This window comes from Platalea leucorodia, assembly GCF_965183815.1.
Source record: "Platalea leucorodia genome assembly, contig: HAP1_HAP1_SCAFFOLD_90, whole genome shotgun sequence".
NCBI lineage: Eukaryota > Metazoa > Chordata > Aves > Pelecaniformes > Threskiornithidae > Platalea > Platalea leucorodia.
This window is the reverse complement of record NW_028121436.1, coordinates 283,127-307,734: the sequence shown is the minus strand read 5'-3', so window position 1 is coordinate 307,734 and position 24,608 is coordinate 283,127. Positions and strand designations below refer to the sequence as shown.

The following is a 24,608-nucleotide window of genomic DNA, read 5'->3' as shown; positions in this document are numbered from 1 at the left end:
CATTGCAGGACCCTTGTTAGCCTATGGGCTCCTCACGTTCACCTTTTCCTCCAGAACACTCCTCCTTGGATGGTCACTCATTTTATGAGGTGCCACTCACCGCCCACCCAGATGCACACACACTGTCCCTGGAGATCCCCTGAGCTCTCCTGACAGCTCTCAGTTCCTCTTCAGGATGGCATCTGCCATCAGCCCCACTGCAGGTGGGACAGCACCAGGCAGATAAGTCAAAGACCGGTTGCTCATTCAGTGGACATATGCAACCAAGAAGGGAGGTCTTCATCCACGCCTTGGTCCCTAACACATCACTGTGGGACTCTGAGATTGTCACCCTGAATCCATCAAGAACCCCAGAAGAGCAAAAGTCCTTCTGAGGGAGAACCTTCTTGGGTGTATTCCTGACACCGGCTTTGGAAGAGGCGCCCAGCCTTCTGGCCCTGTCCTGAGGAGCCCCTTTGGTTATGATGGTGCTTGCATGGAGACCAGCTCTGATAGAGTGGTTCACGTGGCCTGCTCCTGCCCTCAGCCACAGGGATGCCACCGTACAGATAACAGGACTGTCACAAATTGCACCAGACCTTAGGGGCAGCACAAATAAAAGGGCACAGCAGAACAGTGTGGAATTGAGGAGAGACCAGCACTGAAAAGGCAATGTCCTGCTGCTGTCCTTGGCCATGGCTCCAGGAAAGCAGCAGCTCCAACGCACAGGCGGTAGAGGGATAGTGCCCACCAGGGCTGCTTCTCCATGAGGAAGCTGGGCATTTGCCTCCTGAACCCCTCCTGCAGGCTGGGGCTGTTCCCCCAGCTCCAGAGGAGATGTGAAGAGATGGGAGCTGAGACAAATAATTTTCTACTCGTTTCTTTATGGAGTTTATCTAAATGGGGAGCTTGGATCCATATGTACATGAGGACTTTGGGTCAAGAAAAGGCAGGTAGGAGGCCAAAAAAAATATTATCACAGCCATAAATAAAAAAACAACCCCCCAAATATCCCACAAAGGAAAAATAAAGACATGTATGAAGAAAAGTCAGTCCAGGCTATTCCTGTGATACTGTGGGAGCCTGAGTGGGACAATGGGCACCTTCTTAATATGAAGTAGCTTGTAATCAAATAGTTTCCACACTGCATCCTTCGTTTCCTTGTTCCTCATGCTGTAGATGAGGGGGTTCACTGCTGGAGGCACCACCGAGTACAGAACTGCCACCACCAGATCCAGGGATGGGGAGGAGATGGAGGGGGGGCTTCAGGTAGGCAAATATGCCAGTGCTGATAAACAGGGAGACCACGGCCAGGTGAGGGAGGCACGTGGAAAAGGCTTTGTGGCATCCCTGCTCAGAGGGGATCCTCAGCATGGCCCTGAAGATCTGCACATAGGACAGCACAATGAAAACAAAACACACAAAGGCTAACAAAGAACTTAAAATAAGGAGCCCGGCTTCCCTGAGGTAGGCGTCTGAGCAGGAGAGCTTGAGGATGTGGGGGATTTCAGAGAAGAACTGGTCCACAGCATTGCCTTGGCAGAGGGGTAGTGAAAATGTACTGGCAGTGTGCAGGAGAGAATAGAAGAATCCACTGCCCCAGGCAGCTGCTGCCATGTGGACACAAGCTCTGCTGCCCAGGAGGGTCCCGTAGTGCAGGGGTTTGCAGATGGCAATGTAGCGGTCATAGGCCATGATGGTGAGAAGGGCACACTCCAAGGAAGAAGACAAACAGAAAGACCTGGGCAGCACATCCTGCGTAGGAGATGTCCCTGGTGTTCCAGAGGGAATTGGCCATGGATTTGGGGACAGTGGTGGAGATGCAGCCCATGTCAAGAACAGAAAGGTTGAGGAGGAAGAAGTACATGGGGGTGTGGAGTTGGTGGGTGCAGGCTACAGCAGTGATGATGAGGCCGTTGCCCAGGAGGGCAGCCAGGTAGATGCCCAGGAAGAGCCAGAAGTGCAAGAGCTGCAGCTCCCGTGTGTCTGCGAATGCCAGGAGGAGAAAGTGGGTGACGGAGCTGCTGTTGGACATTTGCTGTTTCTTGACATGGGGGCACTACTCAAAAAATGAAGGGACAGGTTAAAATCAAGACAGACTCCTCTGAGCAAAACCACTCCATTTTTCATCGCAATATCCTCCAAGTGAAGTGCATTTCCTTTCTCTGGTCTGCGCTGGCTGAGTGTGTTGTACCGAGCAGGACCTCTGCTCACGTGCTGCTGAGGAGTCAGCTTTGCTCTGCTGCAGTGGCTACATGGGAGCTGGTTTGTGACAGCTCCATTGCTCTCAAGGGATGTCAGACGTAAACGACCTTTAACGGAAAAGTTCAATATCTGCACTCATGACTCCGAAGAGTGTGGGCTGCAGAAAAGAGGCTTAGCAAGTCTTTATAATAATTTTGTTTGTGGTTTTTATTTTCCACCATCACAACCAGTGGGTATCCTATTTAGGGATAGAAATCCTCATTTTTATGACTGAAAATGTAAGAGTCTTGAGACAGGACATACAAAAGGGCTCAGATATTTGTAGCTTAGTGCAGAGTCAGGAGAGCTGCAGTGTTACAGAATCATGGAATCATAGAATCATTTAAGTTACAAAAGATCTTTAAGATCATTGAGTCCAACTGTCAGCTGTCAACCAACACCCTCAGATCTTTTTCTGCCAGGCAGCTCTCCAGACACTCCTCCCCCAGCCTGTAGCGTTGCATGGGGTTGTTGTGACCCAAGTGCAGGACTCGGCACTGAGCCTTGTTGAATCTCATGCAGCTGGCCTCGGCCCATCGATCCAGCCTGGCCAGGTCCCTCTGTAGGGCCTTCCTGCCCTCCAGCAAGTCAACACTTCTTCCTAACTTGGTGTCGTCGGCAAACTTACTGAGGGTGCACTCGATCCCCTCATCCAGATTATTGATAAAGATATTAAGCAGAAGTAGGCCCAATACTGAGCCCTGGGGAACACCGCTTGTGGCCGGCCACCAACTGGATTGAACTCCGTTCACCACCACTCTTTGGGCCTCATCATCCAGCCAGTTTTTTACGCAGCAAAGAGTACGTGGGCCCAAGCCATGAGCAGCCAGTTTCTCCAGGAGAAGGCTGTGGGAAAAGTTGTCAAAGGCTTTACTGAAGTCCAAGCAGACAACATCCACAGCCTTTCCCTCATCCACTAGGCAGGTCATCTTGTCATAGAAGGAGATCAGGTTGGTCAAGCAGGACCTGCCTTTCATAAACCCCTGCTGACTGGGCCTGATCCCCTGGTTGTCCTGCACGTGTCGTGTGATGGCACTCAGGATGATCTGGTCCGTTACTTTCCCTGGCCCCACAGTCAGGCTGACAGGCCTGTAGTTCCCCAGGTCCTCCTTCCAGCCCTTCTTGTAGATGGGCGTCATATTTGCTAACCTCCAGTCGACTGGCACCTCCCCACTTAGCCAGGACTGCTCATAAATGATTGGAAGTGGCTTGGTGAGCACTTCTGCCAGCTCCCTCAGTACCCTCGGGTGGATCCCATCTGGCCCCATAGACTTTGTGTGTGTCTACATGGTGTAGCAGGTCGCTGACCATTTCCCCTTCCATTATGGAGGCTTCATTCTGCTCCCCATCCCTGTCTTCCAGCTCAGGGGGCTGGGTACCCAAAGAACAACTGCTCTGACTATTAAAGATGGCGGCAAAGAAGGCATTAAGTACCTCAGCCTTTTCCTCATCCTTTGTCACTATCCAATAAAGGATGGAGAGTCTCCTTAGCCCTCCTTTTGTTGCTAATGTATTTATAGGAACATTTTTTAACTGCCTTTTACGGCAGTAGCCAGATTAAGTTCTAGTTGGGCTTTGGCCCTTCTAATTTTCTCCCTGTGTAACCTCACAACATCCTTGTAGTCCTCCTGAGTTGCCTGCCCCTTCTTCCACAGATCATAACTCTCCTTTTATTCCTGAGTCCCAGCCAAATCTCTCTGAGCTCTCTCTGCCCACCAGTCTTTTTTCCCATCTGTGCTGCCCTTTCGCTTGTGCTGCCTTGAAGATGACTTCACACGCAAATTTCTCTTTAAAAACCCCAAACAACGGAACTCGTATGGCAGCAGGGAAGCACTGGTTCAATGGGCAGATCTGTAATCTCTGTCCCAGCCCAGAGACGGAGTTGCGTTGAAGAGAGCAGGACAGGACCCCTCACAGAGAGAAGCAAAGGACCCTGAGAGGAGGGTGCCAACCCCCAAGGAAAGGCTCAGCACTCCCTAGGATCCTACAAGAGAGCTGTGCCTTTCTGGGGGCAGCTCGCAAGCCCAGCAGGACAGGCAAAGCAGAGAGTCAGGGGTCCCGAAGATGACATGTTCCCAAGAGAGAGCCCGAGCACTGCCCAGCAGACAACGCCCAGAAGACATCTACAGTGAAAGACAACAAGAGAGCTGCCGAAGAGCACCTTCCCCCACTGCTTGTTTGCAGTGTCCCCCCACCCCTTGCCCCTGTCTCTGCTGCCTGGAGCTGTCCCTGCCAGGAGCTGTTTCTCTGGCCCCAAGCCTCCTCCCTCTCCATGCTCACAGAGCCCATCCCACCCGCTGTGTGCTCAGCTCTGCCCTGCAGACACCTCCCAGCAGCAGGGCACTGCCCAGGGGCATCTCTGTGTGTGCAGGCTCTGATGGGAACCTCAGAGCAAACCTGATGAGGCTGGAAAAGTGATACTGATGCTGTCTGTAAGCCACGGTATGTTGACTTCTGATACTGCCTGGTTTATTCACTTCGAAGAGTAAAAGAGTTGCAATTTCAGTGCCTCCTCTCGGTGCCTGCAGGCAGTGCCCTCAGCCCAGCTCCTGGGCACAGCTGTCTCTCGTGCCCACTTGCCATCAGCTGCCTCCATCCCAGGAGCCCAGCCCAACTCAGCAGCAGAGGCCCAGCCCAAGGCAGCACTTTCTCTGCCCCTCTGGGCTCCCCCCAGGTGTCCCTGGGGCTGCAGGGGAACCTGCTGTGAAACAGCCTGAAGGCATCACTGATGTTCCCTCCCTCAGCTGGGGAGTGACACTGCTTTCCACCAGGGTCATTTCTCCCATCTGAAGAAGAGTTAGGTCCAAGAATCACCTTATCATTGTCCCATCTTTAGGCAGGACACCCAGGCAAGGACAGGGAATGATCTCATTTACCGTTGCTGAGGGAAGGGATTCAGCCCCCATTCCATGTCTGTAGTCCTCAGCTTCCCCCATGCACAGCACAAACCCACAGGAGGTGGATTCCTCTTGCCTCAGTTCAGGTGCGCACACAATACACACCTGCATGTGAGCTCCTTGGCTCAGCTCCCATGCTCATTAATGGAGATGGAGGCCAGGACTGAGGTGTTCAGATGCAAAGACCTGGTGACACCTGAAGTTCCAGAGGTGCTCCAAGGTACATGGAGCCAGCTGCAAGCCCTCGTGGAGCAATGCTGAGAGACAGGGCAGCATCTGGAGACATCTTCTTGGAGGCTGGTGGGGAATCTTTGGCCAAATGAAATGACATCAGATGCCCCCTTTCAGGACGATAGAACCTGTCTCTATTTGTTACGTTCTGTGCAGCCTATGCAGGGATTCATCTGCTGAAATGGAGTCATGTACCACAGGCAGAGCTAAGTTTCCCTCTGTCTTTTCATCAGCGACGTTTACTAGATCTCCATTGACTCTAATGGTGGTGGCGTCAAGAACATTCTCCCATTGCCTCATCAAATTCAGGGCAGTTATTCTGTGTAATGCCATTTCCAGGCCCATAATGTCATGTGAGGTGCCAAGGCTCTGACACGCAGCTATAGGCATTTGTCAGGGAAAGCGATGGTCCTGTACAGGAAAGCCATCCCCATTCAGAGTGAGTGTGTGTCAGACACGTGGCAGCATCGCAGGCAGATTCAGTGCCTTCGTGCAAGGAACTGATTGCCAGCTCTGCAGTGGGGCAAGGCCTGTCCCTTCTTTATCCAGTGGATGTAGGGCAGCCCATGACTAGGAGGAACATCACACTGTGGTCTCCGTGCTGTGGTTTTCTGAGGTTTTGCCAGGACATCTAAAGAAAAGGTACGCTTCTCTGGACAAAATGCTGAGGTGTTCCCAGGAGTCTCAGGAGGCATGGCACACCAATTCCTGGGTTCAGGGAGCTGGTCCAGTGCCTCATCTCCATCGCTGCAATGGTGACATCGATGCCTGGCTCATGTGCAGACTGTGTACAGGGATGCTGACATTCATTTAGCAACCTACTTGGACCTCAGAGCTGGCCCTGCTTGGAACCAAAGGCAGGACTAGAGACCTCCTGTGTACAGAACAATTCCACCCTGAATTGTCCCGGGAGCCAGTGCTGGAGAGACCCTCACTTCCAGCTGAATCCTTTCTCCTGGGGCACACTGCAAGCCACAAGTGCGTGGAACAGATGGTGGGAAAAGGGACTACTGGGGGTGTCTGGTCCAGGCTCCCACCAAAGGGTGGGGAACCACCACATGTGGGTCAGGTTGGCTGTGACTTTGTAGAGCTGAAAGCTGAAAAACTCCAAAGATGGAGATCACAGAGAGGCTCTGGGTGTCCTGCTGCAGTGCAGCATCACCCTCCTAGTCAGTTTTTCCCGAGGCCCAGTCTGAAGCCCCCAGGAAGATGCTACTTTGCCAATGGCTCCCATTTTGCCTAAATAAATCCAAGGACCACCAGAGCCTTTCCCACAGAGCTGCTGCCCAGCCACACAGCTGCCGGCCTCTGTCATTGCCCGGGATTAGTGCACCTCAAGGCAGGACTTCAAATTTGTCTTTATAGGAAATCACGATGTTACATTTTGCCCATCCCTCTGGCCTATCTTTGTCCTTTGCAGTGGCAGGTCTGCTCTCCTCAATATGGTGTCTTGTACAAATTTCATGAATAAACACCCTCTCATCCCCTCCAGGTCATTAAACACACATTAAACAGGGCAGGTGGCAGGACAGACCCCTGCAGGACCCTACTAGCTAGGTGCCTCCAGGCAGAGCACCACACATAGATAAAGGCCTTCTGAGCCCAACAATCTGTCTGCTTATTTACCCATCTCCACATCCACCCAGGCAGAGCAGAATATCCTAACTTGGGGACAAGAATATTGGAGGGGGGTTGATGTTGAGAACTTCACTGACTTCCAGGTCAAAAGACAACCACTGCTCTCCCTGGGCCCAGCAGTAATATCCTTTCATCACAGAAAGCAAAGGGGATGGCGAGAGACAAGCTCCCCTGGGTAAATCCAATCCCTTGTCTCTCAGACACCCAGAAGTGGGATCCAAGTGAACACGATCTGGGGCACAGCCTTTCGTTCCTCTATGCATCATTTGGGCATTTTTGAAAGGTGCTTGCAGTGATTGCATTTTCCCCATTGTCAGGGAGTTCCCACAGACTCCATGGACTTTGAAGATGCTGGAGAGTGGCCTCACAGTGACATTGGCCTGCTCACTCGGCTCCCTGGGATGCTGCCCCTCCTGTCCCATACACTGGGAAGCATTTGCTCAAGTGATCCCTGACTTGATCCCCATCCACTGCTGGTTGATCTCCTCCAGAGTCCTGCCCTGAGTCACAGAGGCCTGGGAGACCTTGCTGGGGAAGGCTGAGGCAAAGAGGACACCAAGAATCTCAGATCTATCTACATCTGCTCTTGCTAAATTCAGCACTGGCCACACAGGATCTTTGTTTTTCCTTTAACTGTTCCTGAAGCAGTAAACACTCCTTATGGTGCCCTTCAATTGCCTTTGAAGTTTACACTGAGTTTCAGTCTGGACCCTTGCGGAGCTTGGAGGATGCTGTCCTTGAAGAGCAGCTGTCCTGAGCTCTGCCACCATGTCACAGCTCTGTCTGCTCAGGAACAGCTCCAGCTCTGCCTGCCTGTGCCCCTGGCTGAGGGCACTGCTGCACATTTGGGCTGAAGCACTGCAGCTGTGGGACGAGGCAAGCTCTGACTTGCTGTAAGGAATCCTGGTACCAAGTGTCCAAGACCCCATGTGTGCAAAAGCTTTTCTTCAGAGCAGAGAGATGACATGGACAAAACAGAGCTGCATGTCTTTCTAGCTCCAGCTCTAAAGACCCAGCATGAAATGCCTGTTTCATTGAACAGAGGATAAGTCCCCATCTTGAAGAAATTAGATCTTTCCTTGTCACCTGTGCCTGTCTAATGATGGGACAAAAAGAAGGGGACGTGCATGCCAAGAGAAATGACACTGCTGAAAGTGACTGCTGGAAGTAAGTGTCTCCCTGCAGCTGAGGGAGGGAACATCAGTGATGCCTTCAGGCTGTTTCACAGCAGGTTCCCCTGGAGCCCCAGGGACACCTGGAGGGAGCCCAGAGGGGCAGAGAAAGTGCTGCCTTGGGCTGGGCCTCTGCTGCTGAGCTGGGCTGGGCTCCTGGGATGGAGGGAGCTGCTGGCAAGTGGGCAGCACTGCAGAGAGACAGCTCTGCCCAGGAGCAGCTCCTCTGCAAAGGGCAGCAGGGCTGAGGGCACTGCCTGCAGGCACCGAGGGGAGATGGAAGAAGTAAGAGGGATGTTACAGGCTGACTGGGGTGGGGTGATGCTGGGAGCTCACTGGAGGAGAAACCTTCACCACCTTGAACACAGTAAGTCTCTGGCAGCAGGGCAATGCACATGAGTGCCTTGGAGAAGTCTCCTAGACTTGGCACATCGTGCTGCAGATAGGAATTGGCAGGATGGTTCTCAGGGTTTCTTTACTGTGGAGAAGGACATGCTCCAAAGCAGGGAAACCCTGCCACAATGTCAGAGGACAGGACATGACGGCTGCCTTCTCCCAGGGATGGCTGCAGGGGTGTGCATTCAGGGGTACCCAGGGCTGTCCTTCAGAGCAGGGTCCCTGCACACCTCGGGGCTGTGCACCATGGCAGGGACTCTGCAACCTGCCAGGGTCAGCACTCAACCGGCCCAGGGATCTCCCCAAGGAGCTGTGGGGAGAAGCTGTGGGTGGAAGCAGTGGCCCTTGACAGGGCAGGATCCTTCTGCTGTCCAGACGGTGCAGCGTGGGTCAGGGATGCTCACAGTTTTACATGACTCAGAGGACATTTGCAGAGGGTCATTTTAAAGATGGATATCAAGGTAGCGGATTACCTGCAAGGGAAGAAGGCTTTGCTTTGAGGTTTTCCACTCATACTTGACTGGGTGGGCAGTGGGAGATAGGAATTTATTTCTCTGCTCTGGAGCAAGCAATGAGACCCCAGTTCTTGCTAGGACTTGTCTGAGCTGCTCCTTAGCCCCTGCACACACAGAGATGCCCCTGGGCAGTGCCCTGCTGCCAGGAGGTGCCTGCAGGGCAGAGCTGAGCACACAGCAGGTGGGATGGGCTCTGTGAGCATGAAAAGGGAGAAGATGTGGGGATCAGGCATCTCCCTGCCATCCCCTGCCATGCCGATGCTTTCCTTTTAGCAACCGCCTGGTCTCCTCACTCACACAGCAGAGCCTATGCCCTTAATGTCATTGAGACTTGGTCATGATATACCTTCCCAGCAGCCTGACCACCAAAGAGAGTTAAAACTCAAGGGTCTGACTGTGTCTCCCACTCCTGCCTCTCTTGGCAGGGCTCCTTTGGCATGTTCTCCTCTTCTCCCTGATGCCCTTGTTCTTACTGGTACACTCACTGGTGTGGGGGGTGAGGATTCAAGTGCAGCTCAGACACCAACGCTGCGTGTGCTGTCATGCACATATGGCTATGGAGGAAAAGCATCCAGCTCGCACCCTGTTCACCTGTGGGGCTCTGGGTACTGCAGTGTGTGCGGCTGGCAGGGATCTCACCATCCCTTCAGGACGTAACAAATGTAGGACAGTTGATTTTTTCCTTGGGGGGTCCTGCTGGGCTGCAGGCTGCCCTCCCGTAGGGCTCAGCTCTCCCAGGGCATCTCTGTGTTATGCAGGAGCCCCCTGGAGAAGACACCTTGGTGCTAAGGCCATTGAAATGCTGCTGGGAGGCTGCCTGTGGGCAGCTGCAATGAGCCCTCTGAGTCCCTGGTTGGGAGGGCAGAGCTGAGATCCTCCTCAGGTGCGATGAGATGGAGTGAGGGGGTTGGAGATCTGCATTTGGGAACTGGATTCCTCTGCTCCCAGCAGTGGCCTCTTTCTTTTGGGGGGAACACCCGAGTGCGATAGTCCTCCAGGTGCAAGAGCTGCCAGCACCGGGCAGCTGAGAGCAGGGCTGATGGACAGAGCGGCTGTCCTCACTCTGCACTAAGGGACAGTCCCTGTGCCCAGTCTCAGCACCCACAAGGTTTCCCTTGCAGTGCAGCAGAAATGCCAGGCATTGCTGCATTCAAACCACTCCTCAGCTGTGCTGGGGCAACTAGAACAGAAGGCACAACCCAAACTCCCCACAGCTCTGCTCTGCAGTCAGGTGAATTGGGAGTGACAATGCTGAAAAACTCCTTGATATCAAGATTGGATTTAATCTGAGATCACCCCGTGTTCCTGTTTACCTATTGCTGTAGGGCAGGACTGACCCCTGCAGAGCCCCCAGCAGAGCCTCCTGCTCCCTGGGGCACCCTCAGCCAGCACCAACCAGAGCTCACCAAAGGTCTTCCTGAAAAGTGAAAGGCAGTTTGGGGGCTTTCTGTAAGAATTTGAATAGATTTTTCTGAAAGCAGTCAGCCCTAACTTCTCTCTTCCTTTACCTCCTTTAACAGATCCCCATGCCCAGAGGGAGAAAATATCCAACAGCAGCTCCATCACCCACTTTCTCCTCCTGGCCTTCGCAGACACACGGGAGCTGCAGCTCTTGCACTTCTGGCTCTTCCTGGGCATCTACCTGGCTGCCCTCCTGGGCAACGGCCTCATCATCACAGTCATAGCCTGTGACCACTGCCTCCACACCCCCATGTACTTTTTCCTCCTCAACCGCTCCCTCCTCGACCTGGGCTGCATCTCCACCACTCTCCCTAAAGCCATGGCCAATTCCCTCTGGAACACCAGGGCTATCTCCTACGCAGGATGTGCTGCCCAAGTCTTTCTGTTTGTCTTTTTTATTTCAGCAGAGTATTGGCTTCTTACCATCATGGCCTATGACCGCTACGTGGCCATCTGCAAACCCCTGCACTACGGGACCCTCCTGGGCAGCAGAGCTTGTGTCCACATGGCAGCAGCTGCCTGGGGCAGTGGATTCTTCTATTCTCTCCTTCACACTGCCAATACATTTTCCCTCCCCCTCTGCCAAGGCAATGCTGTGGACCAGTTCTTCTGTGAAATTCCCCACATCCTCAAGCTCTGCTGCTCACACTCCTACCTCAGGGAGGCTGGGCTTCTTGTGGGTAGTGTCTTTGTGGGCTTTGTGTGTTTTGTTTTCATTGTGCTGTCCTATGTGCAGATCTTCAGGGCCGTGCTGAGGATCCCCTCTGAGCAGGGACGCCACAAAGCCTTTTCCACGTGCCTCCCTCACCTGGCTGTGGTCTCCCTGTTTATCAGCACTGCCATGTTTGCCTACCTGAAGCCCCCCTCCATCTCCTCCCCATCCCTGGATCTGATGGTGGCTATTTTCTACTCGGTGGTGCCTCCAGCAGTGAACCCCCTCATCTACAGCATGAGGAACAAGGAAATCAAGGATGCCTTGTGGAAACTGATCCAATGGGTGCTGTTTCATTGACAATAACCTGCCTCCACTCCTCTCCACATTTCCCAGAGTTTATCTTAGGCCACAAGTCTGCTTTCTTCTCTTTTCATAATTCTACTTTGAGATAATTTTCTGGGTTTATACTCCTTCTGTGGAGGCTTGATCCTGTTGTGCCTGACAACACTGTGTCAGATGTGGCCTGTCAGATAGCAGCTCTTCAAGGGGATCTCCTGGATGTAGTGCCTGAAGGCTGGGCTCTTCCTCCAAAGTTCCTTCCAAGAAAATGTCCAAGGAATTGGTCTTTTAATGTTTCTGTTCTCCTTTTGTTCTCGGTGGTTTTGGGGTTAAGCTCAGGGTAACGCTGGGTTCCATTGGATCAAAAGTTCTGGTATTAAAGGCTCTCTTCTTGGTGTCCAATGGCAGTGGAGATGGTCCATCAGCTCCCCGTTTTTTCTCAGGTTGCTTCTTGTATGACAGGACAGATGGCACGTACCAGACTGTCTAGAAAATACTTCGGAGAGGTCAGAAGAGGAGAGGATGGGGGTTCACCACGTGCCCTGGGGTTGGAATGAATAGAGACTCAGAAGGTGAAACATCCTCAAAGGTGAAGCCCCACAAAAGTAAAGCACTGAATCGACATATCTACAAACAAGGATTCTGCAGTGCCATGGGAGTCAGTGGGAACCCAGCAGACACTGGGAAGGGATAGCGGAGAGCTGCTGGAGCTGCCTGAGGACCCCCAGGGCCAGGACTCTGGTGCTGTCCTGGGGTATGGGGCTGGTGCGAGCAGAGGAGGGGGCAAATTCAGTAAGGCTTGGGAATCAGATACAAGATGAATTGAGGAGAGCCAGAGAGTGACTAGCCAATGTTTCCTCAGGCCTTTGTGGCCAGCACCAGCCGTGGGGCTGATGGGGAGCCTGAACCCCGCTGTCTGCCCCCCAGCAGCTGCTGTGGCCTTCAGAGGGGCTGGGGCTGTGGGGTGAGTGCCCAGAGCTCTGCAGCAGCCTGCGCTGGGCAGTGCCATGGAGCCAGCCCAGGCTGGGCTGCTCTGCTGGACTGGGCTGGGCTGGGCTGGGGAGAGGGCAGGGGAGGTGGGGAGAGGTGGGGAGGGTCTGGGCTGGGCTGGAAAGAGCCCGGGAGAGAAAAAAGCCAGTGTAGAGCTAAGGTGTGTGAGTGTGCAGGGTAGGGGCAGCCAGCACTCCCAGTGCAGAGCCAGGTGTCATGGTGAAGGAAGCAAGGCATCCAAGGTGCAGAAGAGAGGGGCCTCAATTGGCCAGGCAACACGTTAGGTGAGAGCTTGTGTTTGGGTCAAGGGAGAGACCAGAAAGAAGGACATTGTTGTAAGAATTAGCTTTGGTTTGGCCCTGGCCAGACAATGAACACCCAGAATCAATTGCTCACTCACCGCTTACACTCCCAGCAGGACGGGGCCAGAATCAGAAGTGACAAAAGCGAGAAAACTCATGGATCAAGACAAAGACAGCTCAATATGGAAAGCAAAAGCTGTGTGTGCAAGCAAAGCAAAATGAGGGATTAATTCACTGCTTTCCATGGGCAGGCAGGGGTTGAGCCGTTTACAGGAAATTGGGGCTTCATCACGTGTCTCAGTGACATGAGATGACAAACATCATGACCGTGAATGTCTTCTTTTCATCCTCTTTTCCCTGAGTTTTTATTGCTGAGCACGACATTTTGTGGTATGCCATATGCCTTTGGCCATTTTGGGTCAGCTGTCCCAGCTTCCCGCGTCCCCCCAGCCTACTTGCTGTGCAGGCAGAGTGTGGAAAGGAGAAAACCTACATTTTCTGCAAGAACTGCTCAGCAGGAGCCAAAACACTGGTGTGTTACCAGTGCTGGCTTAGCTACAAATCCAAAGCAGATCCCATGTGGTCTGCTATGAAGAGAATTAACTCCAGCCCAGCCAGATCCAGGACAGAGTTACAGGTCATACAGTCAGGGTGAGGAGTGATCAATGTCTAATTTAAATGACCTGAGGAAATCTGTGGATCACAGACCCTGGCTTTTATGGGGGACTCAGTCTCCCCGGTATTCACTGGTCAAGTGAGACAGCAAGATGCCAACAGTCCAGGAGGTTTCTGGTGGTGTTTGTGGAAAAGTTCTTAGCACAGCTGCCAAACGGGCCACCCAGTCTGGTGCTCACCTGCCCCTGGTACTCCCAAAAGAGGAAGAGCTGGTCAGGGGTGTGAAGACCAGTGCCAGCCTTGGCTGTAGCAACCATGAAATTGTGGTCTCTCAGATGCCCAGGGAGATGGGGAGGGAGACCAGCAGAGCACAGACCCTGGATACCAGGGGAATGAACCAGGCCTAATGAGGGCGCTGGCAGGTGGGAGCCCATGGGTGCAAGTGTCAGGGCCCTGAGAGCATCCATAGGGCTTCATGGCCCTGACCAGCCTCACCTGGGGCCTCCACCCACACCTCTGCCTGTGGGGCAGGGAGACCATTGAAGCCCAGGCCTGAGTTTCAGCCCCAGCTTGATCTATGCTGGAAGTGCACGGGTCTCCAGACACAGCCGTAGACACAGCCTTGCCTGTCCATGGACCTTGTTGATTTGGACTTGCAGACTCACTTCCCAGCTTGATTCTTTATTGGGTGTACAATGAAATGAGATTCACTGAGTGGCCCTCCAAGTGCCAGGCCCCAGCTGATTCACAGAGGCCTAGGGCCTTTCTGCTTCCTTTCTTCCCATCACTTGGTCTGGTTTAGGGAAGAGAGGAAGGAAAAGCAGGTGAGGCTTCTGTGTGCCAATGACTGAAATGGTGGAGCAGAGCCATCGCTTCTGAAATGATCTCAAGGCTGTGTTATGTCAAAAGTGTTATCTTCTGCTCCTATCTCTGTGGCCTTAAATCTTCAGCAGGAACCTGGAAGCTCTGAAATTCTTTCACCTCCCTCTCTTTTAGCAATTAAGTTGATAGTACCCAAGCCAGAGGCTTTCTTTCAATTCTGTTTACAGCCTAAAGCACGCCGTGGGCTGCAGATATGCCAGGAAACTTGCATAACAATCACACTCCTCTGGATAAGAAGGTAGGTATTCCCAGGAATCTCAGGAGGCATGGCGTACTGATAGCTCTGTTCTGCGAGGTGATCAGATGCATCATCTCCATTTCCGTAACAGTGGCTTTGATGCCTGGATCGTGCATAAACTCTCTCTGTGGATGCTGCCATTTACTGAGCAACCTGGTCTGGCCTCAGAGCTGGCCCTGCTTTGAGCTAGGCTTTGGACTCGAGAACTCCTGAACTCCCCAACACTCTGAAATGTCATATGAGGTAGAGACCCTCACCTCCAGCTTCCTCTCTTCTTGTCCAGCACGTGGCAAGGCACAGGTTCTTGGAAGGGTTGGCGGGGAAAAGACTGCTGGGGTTCTCTAGTCCAGCCTCCAGGCTGGCTGTGACCTTGTGGAGCTGAAACCTGAAGAACTCCAAAAGTCAAGATCACAGCAATGCTCCTCCGAGTCCATTTTATTTTTCCTAAGGCTCAGCCTAAAGCTCCCAAGAAACAGTTTGTGGCTGTTGCTTCTGTCCTATCACTGGCCACTGAAGAAGAGAGCTTGGCTCCATCATCTCTCCAGGTTGTTAAGAGGGTTCCCCGTGCCTGCACTTCAGCAGGCTAGAGAGGGACAGACTCTCCTCACAGCTCGTGCTTTAGGCCCCTAGCTTCTAACTCGGCACACCTCCTCTCAACTCTCTCCAGTTTATCCACCTTTCTTCTGAAATGTGAGGCCCACTGGTCCCTATGGCATCTGTCATGGTGCCCAGGCTCTTCTCCTCAGGGCACTCCTTAGCTGCTGCATGGAGTTGTTCTGCAGCTTTTCCTTCTAAACCTTCAGGTTTCTGTTGGCCAAGTCCCTCGGTGTGTCAAGGTGCCTCTGGACTGAACCTCCAACAGTCCAGCTTTTGAAGTCCATGTGCTGATGCTCATCCTGAGTCGTGGTGCCTCTAACAAGATCAGAACTTCAGTAGCTGCAGGACGCTACAGCTAAGAAGAGAGTAGTAGTGTAATGGGGTTCCTAATCAAGGTAAAAAGCACTGTGGTAACCGTCTCAGACACCAAAGGAAGGTGCAAAGAGAGCAAATCCAGGGTCAGTGAGGAAATGGTGAAAAGGGGTTGGGGTTTTGCATGGGAGGGGATAAGGATGGTTAAAGAGCAAGGCTTGAGTGAAAAAGGGAGTGAAAGGTGCAGCAAAGGAAATGATCAGTGCTGTTTGGGGATACCTGGGAAGCACCCCTGCATCTGAGCAACGTTGCCTAGAGGAGGACAAGAAAGCTGCAGCCAGTCTGACTGGACTAACATCTGACTTACTTCCATGGTCACAGGGAACCTGAGAGCTTTCCCTACTGTCATCAAGAGCAGACCCAGAGGGGAAGGAACCACAACATCCTTTATGTTCCCAGTCTCCTGAATGGGACTTCAGGAGGTCTCTTGTCCGGCCTCCTGCTCACAGTGGGATCAGCTGTGGAGTCAGAGCATGTTGCTCAAGGCTTTATCCAGTGGGAGCTGGAAAACACCAAAGGACAGAGAAGGCACAGTGTCTCTAGGCAACCTGCTCCAATGCTTGGACACCCTCATGGAGAAAGAAATATTCCTTATCTCCATCCTGAACCATCCTTATTTCAACATCTGCCTGTTGTCCATTATCTTTCTGCCCAGCACCACAGTGACAAGACTGCTGCACCTTCCTGAAAACCTGCCCCTAGGGAGTGGCAGGCTGCTAACAAGGTTCCCAAGGCCTTCCTTTCTGCAGGCTGAGCAAGGCCCTTTCCCTCCGTTTCTCTTCCCAGGCAAGTGCTCCAGCCCCTGGGCAGCTCTCTGCTGAACCTGCTCTGAGTTACCAGCATCTTTCCTGTTGTGGTGGGTTGACTCTGGCCAATAGCCCAGCAGCCACACAGCCTCTCACTCTGTTCTCCCCTTCTTTACTGGGATGGAGGTGAGAATAGGAAGAAATAAAGCCTGAAAGTTGTGGGTCAAGACAAAGACAGTTTAATAGCTGAAGGAAAGAGATAAAAACCCAACCAACCATACAATGCAAAAGCAATTACTCACCGCCTGTTACAAGCAGACTGATGCCTAGCCAGCCTCCCAGCAACAGAAACCTGGAACGACATAAAAAGCCCACCTCCTTCTTATTCTGCCCCAGTTTTTGTTGCTGAGCACAACATCATACGGTATGGGATATCCCTTTGGTCAGTTGGGATCAGCTGTCCTGGCTGTGTCCCCACACCAAACTCTTGCCCACCCCCAGCCTACTCGCTGGGAGGGAGCAGAGTGAGAAACAGAGAAGAACTTGATGCTGTGTAAACCCTCTTAAGCAACAGCCAAACCACTGGTGTGTTATCAACAGTGGTTTAGGCACAAATGCAAAATATATCAGCATTCTGGCTGCTATGAAGAAAGTTAACCCCACCCAAGCCAGACCCAGCACACTTGAACTGGGGGCCCAAAAACTGACACAGTTGTGTACTGGTCTAATCATCACTGTCTAACAAGTGATGAGCAGGGGGAGACAATCGCTGCCCTCACTCTTTTGGTGAGGGTCCTCTTTATACACTCCAAGACTCTGCTGGCCACCTTTGCTACCAGGTTACACTGCTGGGTCATGTTTTGCCTTCTGTCCCCCACCACCACCAGGGCCTTTTCCACACAGCTGCTCCCCAGCCAGGCAGTTCCCAGCCCGTGCAACTGCAGGCTGTTAGGCTGTCCCAGGTGTAAGACCTGGCCTTTGTCCCTCTCTCTCATGAAGTTCCTGATGGGACAGTCCTACTGCCTATCAGGTTTGCCCTGGACGGCATCCCTAAGGAATAGGAATGGTCTTCCCAATTTAGTGTCATCAACAAACGTGGTGACAGTTGCCTCCTCTGCATCATGGATACAGGTGTTAAACTGCACAGGGCTCAGGCGAGTCCCCTGTGCTGCCCCACAATGCCCCAGTATGGCCCACTGGCCTCCAGGTAGGGTATGACCCCTTCTCCACTGCGCTCTCAGCCTCATCATCCAACTGGTGTTTCACCCATCTCTTTGTCAACCCATCCAGACTGTAATGGCCTAATGTGGGTACCAGGATATCGAGGGAGACCATGTCAAAAGTTTTTCTGAAGCTGAGGTAAACAACATCCACTTTTTATCTCCTCATGCACAACTGCAGGCTGTCAGGTTGGCGAGGCATGATTTACTCTTTGTAAGTAAGTCCCTGCTGACAGCTATTCTCTTTTAGGTGCCCAGAAATGTCACCCAAGAGGACTCTAACTGATGGCCCACTCCTCACCAATGGGAGCGCGTACAGCCTGGGGCTCCCTGGGCTCCACTTTTTCAAAGATGGGTGCAACATTTGCTTGTCCTCTCTCACAAGAGACCTCTGCCAATCCAATGGCTTTTCAAAAGGGATGTCCCAAAGAAAGGTTGATTTTCCCCTGTAACTTCACTACCACTATTCTGCCTGATGCGCCACGTACTGAATTTCTCCAATCTTTTGTATATTTTCCCCTGCCCAGGATACAATTGCCATCTCTAAAGGCATCTTTTTAGCAGGCCGTCTACGCAGAGGCCCTTTCCGTTATTCTCCAGTTTTCTGCTGCCCTTACTCTTTGTTCATTCAGATTCCTCTCACTTATGCTGCTGCTTTGAGCTTCGGGGAGTAAAAGCTTACATGTCTTTCAACAGCCTAATTGTCTCCTTAGACAACTCTTTAATGATGTTTATATCTACCTTTTTGTATCTATCTAAAGCACTTTTCATAAGATTACCCCTTGTAGGAACGTAACCTCATTAGAGGCAGCTTGTACTTTGCATATGGTTGCAGAGTGTATTTTCTTGTTTAGGAAACTTGATCATGCTTGACTTGTCTTTGCTTGCAAATAGGAAAAACCCTGCTGTGCTTGTGCGCAGCTGGTGCAAAGGAGCTGTAACATCCAGCTGCAAACTTCAGCGGAGAAGTCTGACGTAAGGAAAAGCAACGCAGGTCCCAGGCGGCTGATGAGAGAAATATTGGGGCTGGGGAGGTGAGGAGTAAGGTTGTCCATCAGTGTTGGACCTCAAGGGCCTGCTTTTCCTAACTGTCCAGGCCCCTTGAAGAGACACTCTCGATCAGTATCAATTGAATATAAATTTCTAAACTGAAAAGTAATACAACAGACCCTTAAAAATAATTTTTGTTAGGTGCTCTTTGTAATCTTTCTCCACTATGAAACCTCCCCCCTTAGCTGTACAAGTCTTGAAGACGTGAAAAAAATGACTGGCTGAGACATGGCTTGTCAGTATTTTAACGAGCCCCATGGTGTATTTGGGGCTGAGTCCATGAACCTCAGGTGCTGTCAGGCAATTGAACAAAGCTCTCAAGAAGTCCCAGTCAGAAGCAAAACCCGAAGTACCCTGAAGCATTAATAGGCCCCACTGAGGGCTCTTACTGACAAGGCTTCCCCAGGGACTCGTTAGAGTGAGTAATTGGAGGCTGTGGTTACAGGTGGACAAAGGCAAAATGCAGGTGTCCCTGATGGTGAGAAAAATCTTGGTTTGTTTTATGAAGCAGAAAGGCCAAGCCCTGACCACAGCCCTTGGGAAAGCAGAGCCTTAAACCCTCAAAATAAAGGTTCTCCTCATAGGCCTCAGTGGCAGAAGCAACTGCCACAGCCAAGGGGACAAAGACCCTGGTTCTATTGGGCCTTTCAGCCTTGCCAGAGCCCTCAGTCTGCAGGCTGCCCTACCCTGTCCCATGCCTGCACCTCTTCCCCTTCAGGCTGCTGACATCCATCTTGCTTTCCCACCTAGCTCTCACCCTGGCATTTCTATACCTTCCCTGATGGCTCTCCACCCATCGCTGGCTGTTGCTTGAAACACAAAGCCATGGGCTGATCCAGACTCCCTCTGGGGGACCTCTTGCACCACAGGTCTACCTTTTGAGTGACATTTCTTTGTCCTCACCTCCAGTCTGAACCTTCCAAGCTGCACTTTATGCAGAGCTTTCCTTCTCTTACCACTACCAAGAAAAGATCCATCATCTCGGAAACCACCCTTCAAGTAGCTGTAGGCTACTCCTATAGTGTCACTTCACCAGGTTGAAGAGTATCCCTCAGCCTCTCCACACAGGCCTCAAAACCCCTCCTGGCAGATCTCCTCTGGAGCCTCTCCAGTTCCTGCTCTTTCCTCCAGAACAGGGAGCCTCGCACGCAGACAGGCTAGTCCACATTTGGTTACACCAGTGCTAGGTCTAGGGGGATAGTAACTCCCTTGTCTGGGTGGCCATGCTCCCCCTAAAGCAGCCCTAGATGCACTTGGCTTTATTAACTTTGAGCATGTGCCACTGTGTCATATGGTGTCCCTCGAAACGCCCAGGCCCTTCTCCTCAGGGTCCTTCCTGAGCTCTGCCCATGGACTTGTTCCTGATCTCCTGACTTTGCAGTAGACTGGATGACCCTGCACTTGTCTAAGCTGGGCCCCAGATCACTTCTCCTTTCAACCCATTTCTTCATTCCCCAGTGCAGGCAGGGGGTGTAGAGCAGGGGCTGATAGAACCCACTCTCCCTCCATTTCATATATACAGTTTATGTTGCTGTAGGCATGATAGTCAAGAGAAGGTTTAAAGGGAAATTGGAAGGAGGCCATTGCAGTGGCTCTGCAGATCGGTAGAAGAGATGTTTCCCAAATTATCAAAGAGTCATAGAATCGTTGAAGCTGGAAAAGACCCTTTAGATCATTGAGTCCAACCATTAACCTAGCGCTGCCAAGTCCACCACTAAACCATGTCCCTAAGCAACACATCTACCCTTCTTTTAAATACCTCCACGGATGGGGACTCAACCACTTCCCTGGACAGTTTATTCCAGTGCCTGACTGCCCTTTCAGAGAAGTAATTTTTCCTATGCTCCAATCTAAACCTCCCCTGGTGAACCTTGAGGCCATTTCCTGTTCTCCTATTGCTTTTTACTTGGGAGAAGACACTGACCCCCACCTTCCTACAACCTCCTTTCAGGTAGCTGTAGAGAGTGATAAGGTCTCCTCTCAGCCTCCTCTTCTCCAGGCTAAAAAACCCCAGTTCCCCTAACCGTTAAGACCTGTTCTCTAGACCCTTCACCAGCTTCATTGCCCTTCTTTGGACACACTCCAGCACCTCAACGTCCTTCTTGTAGCGAGGCGCCCAAAACTGAACACAGGATTCGAGGTGCGGCCTCACCAGTGCCAAGTACAGGGGCATGATCACTACCCTAGTCCTGCTGGCCACACTGTTCCTGATACAAGCCAGGATGCTACTGGCCATCTTGGCCACCTGAGCACACTGCTGGCTCATGTTCAGCCAGCTGTCGACCAACATCCAGAGGTCCTTATCCTCTGGGCAGATTTCCAGCCACTCCTCCCCCAGCCTGTAGCGTTGCATGGGGTTGTTGTGACCTAAGTGCAGGACCCAGCACTTAGTCTTGTTGAATCGCATACTGTTGACCTCAGCCCATCGACCCAACCTGTCCAGATCCCTCTGTAGGGCCTTCCTACCCTCCAGCACATCAACACTCCCACGCAACCTGGTGTCATCTGCAAACTGACTGAGGGTGCACTCGATCCACTTATCGAGGTCATTGATAAAGATATTAAATAGAAATGGCCTCAGTACTGAGCCCTGGGGAACACCACTTGTGTCCAGCCACCAACTGGATCGAACTCCATTCACCACCACGCTTTGGGTCCAGCCATCCACCCAGTTTTTTACCCAGCAGAGAGTACAGCCATCCAAGCCATAAGCGGCCAGCTACTCCAGGAGAATGCTGTGGGACACAATGTCAAACGGTGTCAAACATGCAGTTGTGCTGGAGAGCTCTCGCATCTCGCATAGCACTACAGGCCTGTATTTGGCCGTTGAGTAGCTGCCCTAATGGCAATGTAGGGATGTCCATGAGACTTCTGCCATTACAGTCCATGGTGATCTAGTATATGCAGCTGATGGAGAAGATGGCTGATGGCTATGGCAATGGCTACATCTGCCCCCCTGACTACCTCAATAGGCTGCCCTGAACGTAAGGAGTAGGGAAAAGTTCAGATGTCCTAAACATGGGCATCTGCTGTTGGCCAAAGGAAGTCCCCTCTAAGCTCAAAGATGATGCCTCCAGATACTGCCCTCTCTCTGAACCGCTGCATTACAGCTTGCAGTTACCTGCACAGATCTTGGACCAGCTCTGACACTTCAGATGTCACCAGGTGTTTGAGTCTGAACAGCTCACTCCTTGCCTCCATCCCCAGCAATTACCATGGGAGCTGAGACAAGAGGCTCCCAAGAACCAGGTTCCTATTTTGTGTCCACCTGACCAGAAGCAAGAGGAATCCCACCTCCTGTGGGTTTGTGCAGCCGTAGGTGAGAGCTGAGGTCCCTTCCAGCCCCAGGACTACAAACAAAGGATAAGAAGCCTCAATTGACTCAGCTGAATCCCTTCCCTCAGCAGGGCTAAAGGAGCTCTGTCACTGTCCAGGTTTCCTGTCCCATACCAGAAGTAAGGAACGGTGATTCTCATGCCCAATTCTCTCTCTGATAGGAGAAATGACTCTGCTGGAAAGAAGTATCTCTCCAGAGGTGGGAGAGGGACCACAAGTTATTACTTCAGTCTCTTTCACAGCAGGTTCCCTGGAGCCCCAGGGACACCTGGAGGGAGCCCAGAGGGGCAGAGAAAGCGGTGCCTCGGGCTGGGCCTCTGCTGCTGAGCTGGGCTGGGCTCCTGGGATGGAGGGAGCTGATGGCAAGTGGGCAGCACTGCAGAGAGACAGCTCTGCCTGGGAGCAGCTCCTCTGCAAAGGGCAGCAGGGCTGAGGGCACTGCCTGCAGGCACCGAGGGGTGAGGAGATAAGTAACAGAGAGGTTAAAGGCAGTCTGGCATGGGAGGACAGGTGAGAGCTCACTGTGGAAGAGATCTTCACAGCCCTTGACACGGTAAGTCTCTGGCTGCAGGGCAATACAGACGGGTTCCTGGAAGTGTCTCCGAGACCTGGCACATGCCACAGAGGACAGGACCTGTCAGGATGGCTCTCCTGGTTTTTCTGGTGTGGAGGAGAAGGATATGCTCTGGAGCAGGGCTTTCCTGCTGCACCATCAGAGGGACAGGGCATCTCGACTCTCCTGGAGATGGCTGCAGGGGTGTGAAGCCAGTCCTGCAGGCAGGGGTGTCCAGGGCTGTTCTGATCCATGTCCTTTGTGCCCCAGGGGGCTGTGTGCCAGGGCAGGGACTCTGCTGCCTGCCAGGGTCAGTGTCCAGCCTGCCTGGGTTGCTCCCCCCGGGACTGTGGGAAGCTGTGAGTGGAAGGAGCAAGCCCCAGCAGGGCAGGGCAGGGTGCTGCATGGGTCGGGGTCGCTCGCAGCTCCAGATCATGCCAGGACATTTCCGAGGGGACTTCTCAAGAGGAAGGGCAAGGTGTGGTTACATGAAAGGGAATGAGTTTGTGCTTTGAGTTTTCTCCTCATGTTTGGCTGGGTGGGCATTAGGAGATGGGAATTTTTTTCTCCACTCTGGAGAAGGCACTGAGACCCCAGTTCTCATTAGAACTTTTCTCAGCTGCTCCTTAGGTTCTGCACACACAGAGCTGTGTCTGGGGAGTGCCCCATTGCCAGGAGGTGCCTGCAGGGCAGAGCTGAGCACACAGTGGGTGGGATGGGCTCTGTGAGCACTGACAGGGAGGAGACATGGGGATGAGGAAACAGCTGCTGGCAGGGAGAGCTCCAGGCAGCGGAGGCATGGGCAGGGAGTGAGAGGGAGCTTCTACCAGAAATGCCATGGGAGGGGGGATTCAGCATCTCCCTGCCATTCCCTGCAGCGCAGACACCTTCCCCAGAGCAATGCCTGGTCTCCTCTCCCACCCAGCAGATACTCCCACCCTTAATGTCACAGGGACTTGATCATGAGCTTCCTTCCCAGCAGCCCAACCACAGAAGAGGAGAAACCCTCAAGTGTCTGACTGTGTCTCCCTGTCCTGACTCCCTTGGCAGGAGTACTTTGGCATTTTCCCCTCTTGTCCCTGCTGCCCTTGTCCTTCCCCTTGCAATCACTGGTGTGGCAGGTGAGGATTAAGGTGCAGCTCAGACAGCAATGCTGCATGTTGTCTCGTGCAGATGGATCCATGGAGGAAGAGCGTCCACATCTCCTCCTAATATTGGGGCCCTGGGCAGTGCAGTGTATGGGGCTGGGAGGGAGCTTACCCTTCCTTCAGGACACCCCATCTTTATGACATTCAGCTGCTTCCCTGGATCTTGGGGGTGGGTCCTGCTCAGCTGCAGGCTGCCCTCCAGAAGGGCACATCTCTCTGATGGCCTCTCTGTGTTATCTAGCAGCCCTGTGCAGAAGACACCTCGATGCTAAGGGTATGGAAATGCTGCTGAACCGTGTATGCAGGCAGCTGTAATAAGCCCCCTGTGTCCCTGGCTGGGAGGGCAGTGCTGAGATCCTCCTCATGTGCAATGAGACAGGATGAAGGGTCTGGAGATCTGCACCTGGAAAGGAGATTCCTCTGCTCTCAGCAGTGTCTCGTTTCTTCTCAGGGAATGTATGAGTGCGATCACCCTCCAGTTGAAAGAGGTGCCAGCACAGAGCAGCTGAGACCAGGACTGATGGACAGACTGGTTCTCCTCATCCTGCACTAAGGGACAGTCCCTTTTGCCACTCTGGACCCACAAGGTTTCGCTTGGAGTGCTGCAGAAACTTCAAGGATTTCTGCCTTGAAAAGACTCCTCGAGTGTGGTGAGAAAACAATAACAAAATGAACAAAACAAAATCCCCACAGTGGTGCTCTGCAGTGGGGTAAATTGGATGGGACAATGCTGGAAAGCTTTCTCATATCACAAGTGGCTTCAATCTGAGATCACACTGTGTTCCTATTTACCTCTGTCTATATGGCAGGACTGACTCCTGCAGAGCCCCCTGCTCCCAGTGGCACCCTGAGCCAGCACCAGGCCAAGCTATGGCAAGGGACCTGCTGAAGGTCTTTCTGAAATGGGAGAGGCAGGTGGGGACAGGGCAGAAGTGTTTCTATGAAAGTGAATTGGTTGTTCTCAGAAAAGTCTACTGTAACTTGTCACTGTCTTTTCTTCCCATGACAGTGCTCCATTCCCAGATGAACGAA

The 24,608-nt window shown here is 52.5% G+C and overlaps 1 protein-coding gene and 1 pseudogene across 2 annotated transcripts; one reads left to right on the top strand and one right to left on the bottom strand.

The window, feature by feature from the left end:
* Positions 1-560: 560 nt before the first annotated feature.
* Positions 561-2,014, bottom strand: LOC309603447 (olfactory receptor 14A16-like; annotated as a pseudogene). Its single transcript has 2 exons — positions 1,083-2,014; positions 561-578 (listed from the first exon to the last, which is right to left on the bottom strand). The product of its transcript is annotated as an olfactory receptor 14A16-like (transcript).
* Positions 2,015-10,624: 8,610 nt separating this feature from the next.
* LOC309603446 (olfactory receptor 14C36-like) lies at positions 10,625-11,545 on the top strand (the record flags this gene model as incomplete). Its single annotated transcript, XM_082338296.1, has 1 exon — positions 10,625-11,545. Exon 1 carries the CDS (start codon positions 10,784-10,786, stop codon positions 11,543-11,545), a length of 762 nt encoding a protein of 253 aa, XP_082194422.1. The 5' UTR covers positions 10,625-10,783.
* Positions 11,546-24,608: the final 13,063 nt, after the last annotated feature.